This window comes from Labeo rohita, chromosome 18, assembly GCF_022985175.1.
Source record: "Labeo rohita strain BAU-BD-2019 chromosome 18, IGBB_LRoh.1.0, whole genome shotgun sequence".
NCBI lineage: Eukaryota > Metazoa > Chordata > Actinopteri > Cypriniformes > Cyprinidae > Labeo > Labeo rohita.
The window spans coordinates 3,285,632-3,302,162 of NC_066886.1; the positions used below are offsets into that span (position 1 = coordinate 3,285,632).

Genomic DNA, 16,531 nt, shown 5'->3' on the forward strand with positions numbered 1-16,531 from the left:
TATTAGATTTGTTAAGACATTAAGAGCGATGAGCTTTGCATGCGTTTTTATTTCTGCTTTGGGGAAAATCATAACAGAACTTAAGTCAATCATTGTCATTAAGAATATTAAAAAATACATCAGCGTGAAATTGGTGCGTATAGTGCACGTTCCACTCATTTCACAAATCATATAGGAACGAACTTCTAAATTCCCGCTCTGGGACTGAACAGATCGAATAAACGGGAAATGAATGTAATGTGGTGGGAAGAAGCTGCTATTAAAGAGGACTAGTAAAATTACTTCCAGTTTGTTCTTTGTAGTGTGTGTGTCTCAGTCATTTATGCATGAAAATGAACTGCCAGGCAGAAATAAACCCACCACAACGTCACATAGTGTTTCACATTTGCCTCTGGTGTGGATGTTCTGGAAAACAAGAGCGTTATCTGATCTGCATAGTAGCTAACATACAGGAAGCGTAGAAAGAAAAGGATCGGGAGGAATTTAAAGTAATTAAAAAAAAAAATAAAAAATAGTAACTTTTGCCATGCAATAGTAAAATAAGAAATATTCTTTAGTGTGCAACACTCATTTCACTAAAGGGACACAAGCAGACAATGATTCAGTGGGAGACAAAGTCACATGAGAGGTCAAACTGGTGGAAATGGATGGATTAATTTGAGAATTACAAACTCACCCACTCTGACACAATCAGGTTAACTCATGACCCAAGTAAATTGAACTTGAAATGATGATCTGTAAATGAGCCGCTTTTTAGCGACCTCTCAGGTCAGTTAAATGAAAGTTATACTTCAGAACCTATGACCTACTCTACACCTGCAGTGTTCACAGCAGATTTGTTAACTAATGGTCTTCAAAAAGACTTTCTATTAATAAAAATGAATTTTTTTTTTTTTTTTTTTTTTTTTTAAAAGCTAGACAACTAGTAGAATAAAACCATTTTTAAAAAGTTAAAAAAAAAAAAAAAAAAATGAGACCTTTTATTTTTTGCATTATAGAGTATAAACATTAAAAATATTCTAATATTGTTTCTTGTTGATTGTTTCAGAAATCTTATACCAAACATGCATTTGTAGATGAGGCTTTGCCTCATTTGAGAAGCTCACCACGTCACTATATATTATGTCATGTAATAATATCACATTTAAAAATGTCAGTGCAAATTCATCCAGACCAAAAGGCATACATATCACACATAGTCAAATCATATAAATGATTTAGATGAATATTAACCCTGAAGTAATAAACTAGACATTTTTGTTTTCAGAAAAAAAATGAGCCATTTGCTCTGGGCTACACTGAGCAACAGCGAAGTTACTCACTAGCCAGTGACTCAGATTTGTGTCCCAAGCAAACTCACAAATTCAGCTGAAATCATAGCTTTAAACTAAAACACAGCAGCTGAGGACACATGCCAACAAATATGAAAACAGGAGCTATGCAAGCAAAAGCCTATTAGTGTTTTCCTAATGAGCTTTCTGTGTTTGACTGTATTGACTTATCATCATCAGTATTCTCAGTTATGAGGTTAAAATGGAAATTTGAGAAAATGGAAATGATTGGTTTTGATTTATACAGTGATTCGTGTTCTTCTGTTCAACATTTGTGAATTGCTTTTGATACAACCATTTAAAGTCTTTAAATGCATGTAAACAAATGTCTGTTCAATCTCTCATCCAGTTATCTCCAAACCTCGCGAGGTTAGAAGTTGGACGCGCCGAACGCACTGCGCGCAAGAGGTGAATCAGACGCCGGTTTTAAACCGCGAAAACCCAAAACACATCACTTGTTTGTGCTTTTGGAAGAAGAGACTGTGAAATTACCATCTGACAGGGTAAGAACTGTGTCTTTTTTGTCTGGAAAGCGTCTCCGTTTCCAAGCTCGTGGACGCGTTTTGGTGCTGGTGTCATTTGTTTCTGCATCTTAAATGGCGGATTTGTGAGTTTGTTTTGTTTACATGCCGCTCTGGTGATTTCTGTGGACTGTGTTTCAGTGTTGCTGGATTCTAGGTTCTGGTTCGGGTTCGGGTTGTATAGAGTTGATCCAAAGTTGCACATGGCGTTTTTACGCAACGCTGCTCTCATAGATTAGCGTTTGATTTACTGACGCGCGTCATCTGATTCTCTGTCATCATTTCCCAAATATGGAGCACTGTAATTATTAGACTATTTTAAGACTGCTATCTGATTCTTTTGGCCTTGTTATTAAAAGTGTTCCCACACTCTTAAAAAACGAAATGTAAGGGCATTTTAAAAATGTGACTAATAAAAAAACAAAAGTCATAGACATGAATATCATTTATTCTCGTTATGCTCAGCTTTGAGATATTTTATTGACTTGAAGTTGCTGTTTTAATATTTATTCTAATTACTTTCATACATATGTGACCATGGACCACAAAATCAGTCATAAGGGTTAATTTAAATTGAGAATTATACACCTGAAAGCTGAATAAATAAACTTTTCGTTGATGTATGGTTTGTTAGGATAGGATAATATTTGAGATAAAAGTATTTGAAAATCTGGAATCTGAGGGTGAAAAAAAAAAAAAAAAAAAAAATCAAAATACTGAGAAAATCACCTTTAAAGTTGTCCAAATGAATGCATATTATATATTTATGGTAGGAAATTTACAAAATATCTTCATGGAACATGATCTTTATAATCAATTAATATCCTAATGTTTTTTGGCACAAAGGAAAAATCGATAATTTTGACCCAAACAATGTATTGTTGGCTATTGCTACAAATGTACCCGTGCTACTTAAGACTGGTAGCTTGTGCAGTTGCTTGGCTGTTCTGGGTGGTTAGTAGAAATTTATTTAAATTGGGCAATACTTGGCAATTTCTTTGTTCAGAGGAGTACGAACGAAAAAAGACCAATATTGAAACTTTGTATTACAGTATTCCCCAAGTTTCTTCCTCCTAGGACTCACCTTAAAGTCATTTTGGGTAACTAGTTCAAAGTTTAGCTAGTCTAAAGTTTACTTTCTTCATAACCTAGTCATTTCCTATTGATTTTCATCTCTGTTAATCAGAGGAGTTCAGTAAAGTGCAACTGCAGCACAGCATGGCTTCGGTAAAGGACTTGGCTGTGTGGCATCTGCCACCGTCGCCCATGTGGATTTGCGAATTACATTTGTATTTCTCTCATGTCCCTCAAGAGCTCTGATTACATGGTCCAGCTCCTCATTACCAGCTCCTCGTTGTAAATCATTGAGTCTGGAGAACACCCTGCAAACGAAACCAGAGATTAGGTCAGATCACACGCTGTGGCTGAAGTTCTCTCGTATCGTAGCTTAATTGCCGGCCTGCCCACTCTTCCTGCTCTGAATAGATAATAGGATGCTAATAGAGTGTATGTCGTGCCCAGGTTTTGCCCCTTCAGACCCGTGAGGCATCGCGGTAGCACTTTCAGATGCGGTAGTAAGGGCAGTGTGTCAGTCCGGGTCAGGCCACCGTGAGTCATGAGGTCCCTGATGAGGGAAAGCATGAGACCTGAAAATGCCACTCCTGTTTTTTTTTTTTTTTTTTTTTTTTTTTTTTTTAAAGACCAGGTTCATGCTGGTCCCAGGCAAGCTGATTAGTTCTGGTTAAAGCTGGTTTATATATATATATATATATATATATATATATTATTTTTTTTTTTTTTTCGGTAAATGCCATGATTATACTGACACAGAAACATACATGACTGATGTCATTTAAAACACAAGTGTTGGACACATGAGGATCATCACAGATGCACAACCCTTTTAGTTTCATTGAATATTGAATGCATTGAATTAATAGATTTGATTGTATTTTCTGAAGCTGTGCATAGGTTTTTATTTTAGTTTGTTTATATACTGTTATAGTATTTATTAATATATTTAGTATTTAGATTTTTTTTTTTAATTTTTGTAATTTAGTAATATGGCTTTTTGACTTTATTTTTTTCTGTTTAGCTTTATTTTTATTTCATATTTTTAGACTTTTTTTTTTTTTTTTTTTTTTTTTTTTTTTTTTTTTTAACATAAGCCTATTTTTTTAAACCTATTTAGTTGCCAAGATTTCTAAAATTTAAAATGTGAGGTTTTCATCTAATATTTTATTTTATTTTATTTTGGAATTTTTATCATATGTTAATGTAAAAAAAATCTTGTGTAATATAACTTTTTTTTTTTTTAAATATAAGTTTTGTTTGCTGCTTTTTATTGTTTTTGTTATACTTGTGTTTTTTTTTTTTTTTTTTTTTTTTGCCATGAAAATAGCCATGAAAAGATGTTGACCTGGCATTGCATAAAAAATGTACTATTTTATTTTATTTATTTTATTTTATTTTATTTTATTTTATTTTATTTTATTTTATTTTATTAATTACTAAAAAACAATTTTAGGGTTAGCTGTAGTTAACAATAACAAAAATGCTATGCTTATGTAAATACATTTTAAATGCTGTCCAAATTTCATATTGCACGTTGTAGCGTGTCTACATGTACATTTGTATGCATTCAGATATTATACATGATAAATTTTACAGTTATGTTTTTAGCCTCATGATGTAATGCAGTGTCCAAAGACATCCATTTGCTTGTGTACATATTATAATATTAAAATATATTGTCACAGGTGTTGGATTTGTTACAGAAATGGTGTTCTGATAACTGTTTTGGCTGTGCTGCAATGAGGATGCATTTAGTCAATCAATTTTTCATAGAAGTTTTAGCATGCTGACAGTTTAACGTGTTAGTGTGCTAAAATTTCTCTGAGCAACTGGCTTTACATTCATCTTCTTAAAATAACTAATAAATAATTAAAACTGTAGTGCTACTTTTTTTTTTTTTATATTGATCAATTAAAATCGTTCTCAGTTTTTTCACAGAGGAAAACTCTGTATTAAGGCTGGAGAGAGTCATACACGAATACATTTTCAGAGCTTTTATATTTTAAAGCACACAGCTCATGTTATCTCTCTTTATGTTTCTTTTAATTTTATGCTGAGCAAGCCATTATCTAAAAAAACTAAACATCTTACATTGCAGTTGCAAGTGTTTTTACACAACCTTTTAAAGGCAACAGATGTTTCCTGTTGTTTTTAGACATTTCTCAATTATCAAATAGTTACTGCATCAGCCCTAAGCGATTTCAACAGATATTTAACAAACCTTGAACTCTTTTTGCCTTTTCTATGTTTTATTTTAGGTTAATCATTTGTTGGATTACCAGCATATAGTTAATCATCCTGACCCATCCCTAGTATGAGTTACAGTCGACTCTCAGCTGCACTATCACTGGACTGAGATCTAGACAGATCAAGATTTTAAATCACGTCTATGAAATCTGGTAAGTTTTGTTATGGTAGAGACTCTTAGATTCTGTGTATATACGTCTGACAGCATTTGAGTCATAAATGTGGCATGTTGGGTGTTTTATGGCCATGTTTGTGGGCTGGCTGGCAGGAGCAGCGGTGTCCGACAGCACACTGTCTAATGGGCCCATTGTAAGCGCTGGCACAGGGAGCAGTGTGTGTCTGGAGGAGTGTGGAGTATCGATCCCGTTAAATCTGTGGGAATGTAGCTGCCACTGAAGTTTTCTGCAAACAAGAGTTTGCGCGGACAACATCAAGTATTTGAGTTGCTATTGATAAAATAATTAGACATTCGAGTAATGCCTGTCACGCTCACTTTTGGCAACTTTAATGTTGCACAACATTTTTAAAGTGTTTTAAAAGTCACTTATGCTCACCAGTGCTGCATTTTCATTGATCAAAGATACAGTAAAAACAGTGGTATTATTGTGAATTTTTATTTAAATGAACTTAAAATAACTGTTTTCTATTTTAATATATATTAAAATGTTTTTTCTTTCTACTACTTTTTTTTTTTTAAATACTTATACATTTTTATCAGGATTCTTTGATGCATAGAAAGTTCAAAATAATGGTTATTATTTCAAATAAAAATATTTTGTAACTTAATGCACAGAATTTAATGCATCCTTGCTGCATATAAGTATAAATTTATTTTTAAAAAAAATGCTGTCAGACCTTTGAACATTAAATATAGATTGCAGTTTTAGCTTAGTTTTAGTTCAAATGAAAACTGAGTGCTCACCAAAATGATAAATTTAATCATAATTTAAAAATTAAAAATTAAAAATATTTCTTTCCTCTCACCAGTTCTGTTTACAAAATAATGACATTTCAAATAAAAATATTGTGTAACTTTTTTTAATGACATTTAATGCATCCTTGCTGCATAGAAGCATTCTTTCTTTCTTGCTCTCTTTCTTTCTTTCACACCAGTTTGGTTGCAAATGTACACCACTTTGGTCTTTGCACTCTTTGTTTATTATTCAGTCCCTCATGTCATTGAGCCTGAAATCAATGTATTTCTTTAATCCAAAATCAAGTGGAAATATTTTGTCGGAATCGGCTTCTTGTGATTGAGCAGGAGTTGTTATGAGACACTGTTCTTTCCTCTCACCAGGTCCGTTTTCTTCTCTCATAGAGTTTAGTTTGTTCTGTTAAGCCATTGAATAATTTTTGTAACATGTGAACTGGCTTTAGAAAGCACATGATTGATATAGTACATGTCGTTCCTAGATTTATCAGCATTTAGCATGTAGTTGACCACCATAGTTGTTCACATATCTGCATGTTTTCCTAAGAAGGTCACGAATCATGAGGAGAAAGCAGTGCAGCAGCATTCCTCCGATAACTCCCATCATGCTCTTCTGACTCACCCATGAAGTTAGTGCCAGTTTGTGTGCACCTCACTCTGATATAGAATAACTGGAGTTTGGAGTGAGTCAGAATGTAGAAATGCTAGATCTTATTCCAAACTGCCCAGCACAGATCCGGGGGCTTGTTTGGCAGGCCTTTGGAGAGTGCTGGTGGGGGGGCGTTCTTGTTGAGGGACTGTGGGAGAGTCACAAACAGATGCAGGTATGACGCCATGAACTATTATTACCGAAGGCAGACGTCACATCTGCGGCGTTTGGCCGCTTTTGAAATATTATAGGAGCTTCCTTTATTAAAAGCGTTCGGTAAAACCCTCTGTCTGTTGATGTGTGCATGTGGGTGGATATTTTGAGTCTTCCGCAGCCCTTGCTGAACCGATATCGATTTTGGAGGAAAACATGTAGACTGATGGATTCCTGCCCGGTATGATGATGTTTTTAAACCATCATTATCATACAAAGTAAAAAAGCCAAACTGCTATTTTAGGTTTCCAAACAATCTTAGGCCTGAGGACTGTTTTATTGAGTGTTATATTGTATTTAATAATAGTTTACTTCAAGAATTTAAAGTTAGAATTTACCCTTGCTTATTAATCACCCCAAAAATGATCTATTCTAGTAAAAAATATGCATTTCTCATTATCCAATCAGTTGGGAAATGAGTAAAATCTGGCCCTACATTTTTTTTATTCTTACTGAATACCCTGTTTTATTTGAAAATGTACCACATTATGGAAGCAAAATGGGTTTGAATGCCATTTAATGTTGACTTTAAGCCAAATGTTCGAATTGGCCTTTACAAAGGTATGATGCTCGTCCTAAGAACTGCAACGAAAGTCCCAAAACGCTGTCCTCTCGGGTCTCATTGAGATCCACTTCAGAGGTTTTTGACAACTCTACCCAAATGTCTGATTTCTCTTAGACAAAGGTTCAAAAAAAAAAAAAATGTGTGTCTAAGATGAGACAAAGATATGAGTGAAGAGGGAAACAAACTTGTCTGAAGGCTTGGTCTAAAGGGACAAAACGAAAAGGGGAAAGAGAGAGTCTTATCTTCTCAATTCAACCTGCACACACAGGAGATTTGCTGTTGTCTTTCTGCATTGTCGGTCGGATAAAGTGCTGTGGATCTTCAGGGATCTCCTGACATTAAACATGCCATTTACATGAACCTGGCGCCAGTGTTATGATGCTGCTGTCGGATGGATAAATCCGTCATTAGTTCCCTCTCTAATATATCTCTCGCAAGCCATTTTATGCTTTGTGTGGGTTGACCCCTGCTCCTCTCTCTCTATTGCGGTCTTTCTTTGGTCCTGACATTAATAAGGTGTATATATTTGAATTACAAGCAGTAAATTCTTCATCTTACAAAGACATTTTAGCATATTATCCTCTAAATGTTGATTGAAAAGGTGCCATTTCTTGCCAAGGTCTCTAAAGAATTCTTTGTTGCATATGATTTTTGTTTGATTTGTTTCATCAGTCAGGCATTAAATTCCCAGACTAATGTGGATTCTGACTAAACTGAGACGTAGTCCTTTGTCCTTTTGTTCAGTTCGGCTCCTCATTAGTGACAGACCTCCTACGGCAAAGCCCTATCGTTTATTTTGATTTATATATTAGGGTAATCTAATATGAACCATTAACGTTAAGACATTAATCAAAGCATTGCTGGCTTAATCTACAAGTAAAATCTAATAATTAGTGGTGCCTGTTATTATTGTGTACATTTATGATTGAATGATGATGAACCTTTAACTTTGAATACTTATAGTCGTTTAAAAGTTTGGGGTTAGATTTTGAAGTCTTTTAAGCTCACCAAGAATGCATGTATTTGATCAGGAATACAGTAAAACGGTAATAGTGTAGTCTTTGTCACATTTGATTAATTCTCTTTTAATTTTCAGCTCTTGCTGAATGATGTATTAGTGTCTTGGGGAAAAAAAAAAAAAAAAGCTTACCGACTCTAAACTTTTTTAATGTAAGCATAAACATGTAATATGGACTGCACAGTTTGATAAATGATACCTCAAATCATGCAGCTTGTTGAGGAGAGGTGTGCTATTACTTTTGTAAGCCATCAGACTTTCAATTTTCACCTGACAGACAATAAACGGATGGAGGGAGGAAAAAAAAGATCCATAAATTGGCACATCTATGGACTAGAATACTTTGTAGACTTAGAAAAGTGGGATTCTTCGAGTTTGGCCAGTAAACAACCTAGAATACTTTACACTCTTAGAGAAAAATAATTACAAGAGCTGTCTCTGGGGCGGCGACTTTTTAAAAAGGTGCACATTTGTATCTTATTTACCCCTAAAGGGTGCATATTAGTATCTTAAAGGTGCATATTAGTACCTAAATATTACAGATCAGTAACATTTGAAAAAGTACTGCCCCAGAGACAGCATAGCATCAGAAATCTTCAGAAAAATACCAGTTTTACAATTACGTTTTACATGCTAGATAGACTCTCCATTTGTCAGACGCTCATTATTGTTTGCCTTCTACAAGATTTGAGGAAAGTTGTGATTTTTAGTGTTTGTCTTTGAGATTAGGAGCGTCTCCTTTCATCATGACATGAAAGAAGAGGCAGAAGTAAAAATTCTCACCACGGTAAAGAGATTTTGAGGAAACAAACGCTTACAAGTTAATTTACCGCATTGTCAACAACAGTCCCAGTGTGCCAACCCTGAAGCTGTCATGTCACTCATGAAGCTGCTTTGTTTGGTGCATTTTCTGCTTAAGGAAAGTAGTTCTTCTCAATAACGTAGAAGCTCAGTCTTCTGGGTCAATCTGTCTGGTGCAGGCAGGCCATATTAATCAAGCAGGATTTACCCAGTATCACAACAAGCAATCAGGGTGTCTAATTTTAGAAATCAATTTTTTTTATTTTATTTTCTTATTTTTGCACTTGGAGCTGAGTAATCTGGAAAAGGAGGAGGGTTGTAGGGGTTGTTGGGTGTCTCATCATACTGAGTGAGTCATAGAGAGCATTTTGATTGTCTGAGCTTTCCTCTCCATCTGGAGTAAGCTGAAACCGAGGTGTCATTAATAGCTGTCTGACTGTCTCTGCTGGCTCCTGCCTTACTTGTGTAGCCATGTAATGTCACAATATGCTGTTTTGTCACAGGGGAGAGCCAGCCTTTAGTAAAAATATACTGTTATGATATCATTCTTTGTTAACCCTGATGTTCTGTTGCGGCTGTCTTTATATTTGGGGCCCCAGAGACTCCACTGACAATTAATTTAGAAGTTAACTGTCTTTTGCCTCATATACTTTAAATAAGTTCCTCTGACCTAATCAAAACACAGCAGACTGATACTTGTTAATATGGCCTAGGTCAGGGGTAGGCAAGTTTGGTCATAAAGAGCCGCAGCCATGCAGAGCTCAGCTCCAACCCTAATCAAACACACCTGAACAAGCTAATCAATGTCCTCTGGATTACTCATGCTGCATTCCAGACAACTCAGAATTAGGACTTTTCCCACCTCCTACTTGGAAATAACGTCTGGAACACTGCTTGAAGTCGGATATCCGATCTGTGAACTCGGGGCAGATCGATCTACCCTGATCTCGGTAGGATGCGTCAATTGACATCACTGCTTCCAACAAGCACAGTGTGGAGTTACCATTTGTCAAATTTAAAAACATTAGACATTAAGTTTATAAAATGATACCTTAATTTTAGCTTTTCGTCAGCTGTTTTCAGATCGAAAGGCAGCATTTTGTGTTTGTTTTTTTTTCGCTGTTTTTTCTGTAATTGCCAGAAATATGTTAACGTGACGTGTGATTGTCTGGAACTTGCTTAAGTTGGAAGTGGGACATTTCAGATGTTTCCTCTTCCAACCTTGTCTAGAACATGGCATTAGGCTATAGGCAGGTGAGGGTTTTTTTTCAGGGTTGGAGCTGAACTCTCTAGGACTAAACTTGCTTACCCCTGGTCTAGGTTCTCTGGAACCCCAAACAGAACATGACTTGTTTTTTGATTGATTGAAGCTTATATTGATCTCTTTGTGATTTTGTTTATCAGCCTTGAAGACATCATGATGGGCATTCGCATCAGATCTACTTTGCCAGTTCTGGCTCTGTTGTTCTTGCATCTGGTAGCAGGGCAAGATGAACTGATCGTCTCCACTGACAAAGGCAGAGTCAGAGGACTGAGGCTTCCTGTGCCGGGTGGTTCAGAGTATGTCGGGGCCTTCCTTGGGATCCCCTACGCCAAGCCTCCATTGAACCTGCTTCGCTTCCAACAACCAGAGCCTGCTGAGGCTTGGAAAGGGATACGAGATGCCACCCAGTACTCCAATTCATGCTTCCAAATTCCAGATATGTTGTACCCAGGATTCCTTGGAGCTGAGATGTGGAATCCCAACACCAGAATTAGCGAAGACTGCCTGTACCTCAATGTTTGGACTCCTTCAACTGACCTCCAGAACCGAGCCAAACCCTTAGTCCCAGTTATGGTGTGGATCTACGGTGGAGGCTTTTGCACAGGTACCGCATCCCTGGAAATGTACAATGGGCGTTTCCTCAGCCATTCGCAACAGGTGGTGGTGGTATCCATGAACTACCGAGTAGGACCATTGGGCTTCCTATCTCTGCCTGAAAGTAAGAGCATTAAAGGTAATGCTGGTCTATTTGACCAGCGCCTAGCTCTCAGCTGGGTGTCAAGGAACATTGCTGCATTTGGGGGTGATCCATCTTCGGTAACCTTGTTTGGAGAGAGTGCTGGTGCTGGCTCTGTGGGACACCATTTGCTTTCGCAGGGCAGCCATGGACTATTCTCCCGTGCAATTCTCCAGAGTGGCAGTCCCAATGCTATGTGGGCGGCAGTGGAGCCAGCTCAGGCCTGGAACCATTCGTTGACTCTGGCTCAGCTTCTGAACTGCCCACTTGGACCATCTGTGGATGATACGGAAGCTTGCTTAAGGGCAGTTGAACCTGAAAAGATAACCAGTCATCAATTCAAAGTCATTCCTGATCCAGCGCTAATAAGCGTGCCTTTTCCACCAACAGTGGATGGAGAATTTCTCGCGGACATGCCGAATGTCTTAATCCAGTCGGGGCGTTTTCTGAAAACTGAACTTCTTTTGGGACTAAACAGGGATGAAGGGACATTATTTCTTGTTTATGGCGCACCTGGATTTGGCATCCATAACCAGAGTCTTATCAATCGAGAGCAGTTCCTCGCAGGTGTGTCCTTGGGCCTCACTGGTTTCAGTGACATAGCCAGAGAGGCGGCTGTATTTCAGTATACTGATTGGACAGATGAGCAGAGCGAGCCAAAGAACAGAGAAGCCCTAGGCTGGATGATGGGTGACTACTATATCTCTTGCCCCTTACTAGATTTTGCCCGTAGGTATGTAGAGAATGGTGGCAATGCCCGATTGTTCCTCTTTAACCATCGCGCCAGCTTCAACCCCTGGCCTCAGTGGATGGGTGCAGTCCACGGGGAAGAAATCCCGTTTGTTTTTGGGATTCCTCCGAACCAGACCATGGGATTCTCTAAGGAGGAGGAAGCTCTGAGCAGGAGGATCATGGGGCACTGGAGCAACTTCGCCAGAAGTGGGTGAGTGTAAATCTGACACAATGCTGATGATACACATGCTGATGATGGCAGCATGTGTATCTATTTTTTGTTTGTAATTTTGTAAAACTTTTACACACACAATTGGTTTGGCTTTGTTTGCACTTTGCACTCATGAACATTTCTGAATTAAATGAATTACATTAAATTACATTAAGTATTGAAGTAGTGAAATACATTAATAGGACTGAATTACAGTCTTGCGCCACAGCGCCACGCTGGTCAAACCGTGTTATTGCAGACCCTTACATTACGTCATGATGAGATGACAAAGGTGTCAACGATTTTTATTTTTATTTTTTTAAATTGTTGATTAGTCGAATAGTTGTCATTAGTCAATAGCAGGGCTCACCAGACCTTGTCCTGGAGGGCCGGTGTCCCTGCAGAGTTTAGCTCCAACCCTAATCAAACACACCTGAACCATCAAGGTCTTACTAGGTATACTTGAAACTTCCAGGGAGGTGTGTTGAGGAAAGGTGGAGGTAAACTCTGCAGGATACCAGCCCTCCAGGAACAAGTTTGGTGACCCCTGGTCAATAGTGTTGACTAATTGCTTCAGACAACTTTGTACCTTATCTACTTGTAAAAGATGCATATTAGGACTTTAACATAGATAACCCTTCTGGTGCTGTTTTTGTCCCTTTTGAAGCATCTGACAGAATATTGCACTTTCACTGTATGTAAACATTCTGCCTGTTTGTTTTTCACAGAAGAAAAATGTCGGTGTTGGAATGAGAAATTTTCATTGTAGACTGAACTATTCCTTTAATACAGAGAATATTGTGCTCACATTTGTTTACAAGACTATTTTGTATGTATTTGTATATATTTACTAAAAACACTGAGGGGGATTGTTTATATTTATAGCTGAGAAAAGTATAAACCAGTGCAGATTTGGAGAAGTTGTTTAATCCATAATATCTTGATGAGACAGGCTTTCATCTGCTCACACTTTTTCAGTTAATGTGTAAAAAAAAAAAAAAAAAAAAAATGCAAGTCTTGGTGTTGCTGGCAGGCTAGTGTTGATTAGCATCCTCATTTGTTTGGCATAAATTATGGAGAAGCAGAGACGGGCTTTATTGTGGCTGTGAGCAAGCTTAGTTTCTTTCAATTAACACTTCATACACTCTTCACGCTGCAGGGGAACGACACGATGCTAATACATCAATGAACATGATCAGTAAACAAGATCACAATAGAACACGCTGAAGTTAATCTTTTCCCGAAATGGGCCGACTCGCTTATGAAAAGTATTGAGTGCAATTCTGTGAATAGCTTGTTATGAAGACTTTGCTGGGATTGTGCATTAAGATTCAAAGCCTCTTGTTGTAAAGGACTGCAAGGTGTTCTTTACAAGAGCGTGTAAATGTTGTAGCTATTGAGTCATTGCATTGATTTTTTTTAAAGCTTGAGTTGTTTTGGGGCACAAATGTATTGATGTAACTTGGCGGCATACATAAACTGACCTTTTGCTTGATTTCCTTGCTTGACGTCTCAGGGATCCGAGCGTGGAGGGAATGGATTGGCCGCCGTTCACGCTGGAACATCAGCAGTATGTCACGCTTAACACTGGCCTGTCACAAACCCTCCGGATGCTTCGAGCCCAGCAGTGCAAGTTCTGGGACAGTTTCCTGCCAAAACTGCAGTATGTCACAGGTGAGAGTCACACAATGAGAACAGCCGTCCACCCACACCTCATAAACAAAGAAAATCATGACACGCTCGCTTCTGCTTGTCTCTCCAGCTCTGCCTGGCCAGCACATGTGTCGTCTTCTAGTCTCTTGAGGACACCTGTAGTGCAGACCTGGCCAGCTAGTGGAGCTTAATGCGGGACTGGAGGTGGTTAAGTGTTTCAGAAGCACTGCAGTTATTTACATGTAGATTTATGCATCTGGCAGATGCTTTTACAGGGTTCTCATGGATCCTTAAGAAGTATTCATTTGGATTTTTCAAATTTAAGCTCATAAAAAAAAATCTTAGTTTTGCTTATAAATTTTAGATGAGGCATTGACTCAGTACCATCTAATTAGCATTATATGCTTTTTTGTGGATTTGTTTGTTTATGTGACAGTTTGTGGGGTGTGTGATATCTATGAGGATATTGTAATTATTGTTTTAACAGTGTGAAAGTTGACATTGAGTCAGTCACTTATGCTGTCACTGCATAATGTATGCTGTTATATGCCCCCAAAATTTAAGATGCATGGGCATTTTGCCCATTTTTTGTCTTATAACTACATCATATGATATAAATACCGGTATATCACAAAATCACATGACCAGATTGCGGTTTTCCCAAATATCAGCGTAATTGCAAAAATGATATACATTTCATAGAAAAGTTAAATAAATGAAAAGTTAACATTGTCAGATACATTTTATACACAATGATGTCACTGATTCCTGCTGATTCACTGTTTTTCCTTTATTTTGCTATGAAAATCTTGAAACCAAAGCAGATTTGCATCTCTGAGAAATACACAGCTGTGATTTGTTACTTCAGTGAATGAAAATGCATTTTGAATGAATCAGTTTAATTAATGATTCAGTGACCCTTTCATGAAGACAGTCGTTTGCTTTGTTCCTTTTGCCATTTGAGCAAATCAATTGAATGAATGACTCGAATCACTCATTAAGAGAGTGACTTACTACCATCTACTGATTTTTAAAGTACCTTTGAAATAAATAGTTAAATTTCTTTTAAATCATTTAATTTTTAAATATTTAATGAAAATATCTCAATCTCATATAGGATTATTTATGCAATTAATTATGCAATTGTAAATGCAATGTAAATATGTTAAAGGGGTCATCGGATGCTAAGTTCACTTTTTCATGCTGGTTGAACAGTAATGTGTGTTGGCAGTGTATGTACAAATCTACCCTATAATGATAAAAATCCATGCAGTGGTTTTTAATTAATCTGTAAAAATAATATCCCCTTTTTCAAATCGAGCCGTTCTCAGATGCCTGGCGTCACACCGACAGATGCCGCTCCCACAATAGTTGATTGACATGAGCTCTCACCTCAGACCAGCTGTCACAGTCCAGTAACTTTCCATGTTTTGATGCCAGAGCAGGGATGTAAGTTAGACAAGAATATCTCCGATTGAGTGATTGAGGTGTTGTGCTGCTGGACGTAATAATGAACATAGTGGTCGTCGTTTACTCCCGACATCTGAGCCGCTGAAGATGCAGTAGATTACATTTGTTTGTGAAGGGAATGCACCTCCCGATCTACATATATCCGTCTATGTTCGTGCGAATCATTCATGATCCAGCTTCACTTACAGCAGAAGTGAGTATAAGCGTTTTTTTAATGAATCTTTGCGATCGCCATTCCATATAATGTAGTAGTTAGGACGTTTAGCGGCTAAAGGCGGCTAAAGGCGGCTAAAGGCGGTTAATGTAAACAACACCATCTTTCCACACAGAGAAGAGAGGGGCGGGGCGAGCAGAGCTTATTTGCATTTAAAGGAACAACCCCTTAGAATGAGATGATTTTTGCAGAGCTGATTTTGGCAAGGTAAAAAGGGTGTTGTTTTACAAAACCATTGAGAATTTTTAATCAAAGTATATTAGAGACTTTTCATTAAGACCCTAAAGAATCATATCAACTTGTGGAAAATGGGCATCCGATGACCCCTTTAATGCCACTTCTGATGCTGCTTTTGTGTCACCTCTGCACAGCAAAGATGGATTTGTTGATTTCATTGGATTGATAAAAGCCATATACTGTGTAATTATTCTTAGTAAATGGAATTTGATTGTTAGAATTTAGAAAGAAAAAATGTCTTATATTAATAATAATAAACCTTGGAAATCACTTAGTATAATTGTGTCAGATATTGTCCCTTAATAAAAAGTCAATATTACTGCTGTGAACTGATTACTGCATAGAATATGAATAATATGAATGTCACCTTGAGTCCACAACATACCTAAACCAGTCATTGTACCAGCATAAAGATTCACTCAGCAAAATATCGTCTGTTTATTGTTATCAACAAAGCCTTTGAAAGTATTGAGAAAAATGTTTGTCAGTTTTGCCTTAAATTGAATGTTGTCAGTTCATGCAATCCCTGGCAGTCAAACCTATGACCTTTGCATTATGACCTTAGCGTCATGATTCACTGATTGAGCTAATTTTTTGTGTGTTACTAGGTGGTTAGAACGTGATTGTTTCCTAATCCAAGTCAAAACAGCCAATTCCCATGTCT

At 37.2% G+C, this 16,531-nt stretch overlaps 1 protein-coding gene across 2 annotated transcripts; it reads left to right on the top strand.

Moving 5' to 3' along the window:
* Positions 1 to 1,682: 1,682 nt before the first annotated feature.
* Positions 1,683 to 16,186, top strand: LOC127180339 (cholinesterase). Of its 2 annotated transcripts, XM_051134314.1 has the most exons (5): positions 1,699 to 1,834; positions 5,185 to 5,325; positions 10,755 to 12,293; positions 13,810 to 13,967; positions 14,056 to 16,186. In XM_051134314.1, the coding sequence occupies exons 3-5, from the start codon at positions 10,768 to 10,770 to the stop codon at positions 14,094 to 14,096; spliced, it is 1,725 nt and encodes a 574-aa protein (XP_050990271.1). In that variant the 5' UTR covers positions 1,699 to 1,834; positions 5,185 to 5,325; positions 10,755 to 10,767; the 3' UTR covers positions 14,097 to 16,186. The 2 variants fall into 2 exon arrangements, with proteins under 2 accessions (XP_050990272.1, XP_050990271.1); XM_051134315.1 differs by lacking the exon at positions 5,185 to 5,325 and having other exon boundaries at positions 1,683 to 1,834.
* The last annotated feature ends 345 nt before the right edge of the window (positions 16,187 to 16,531 follow it).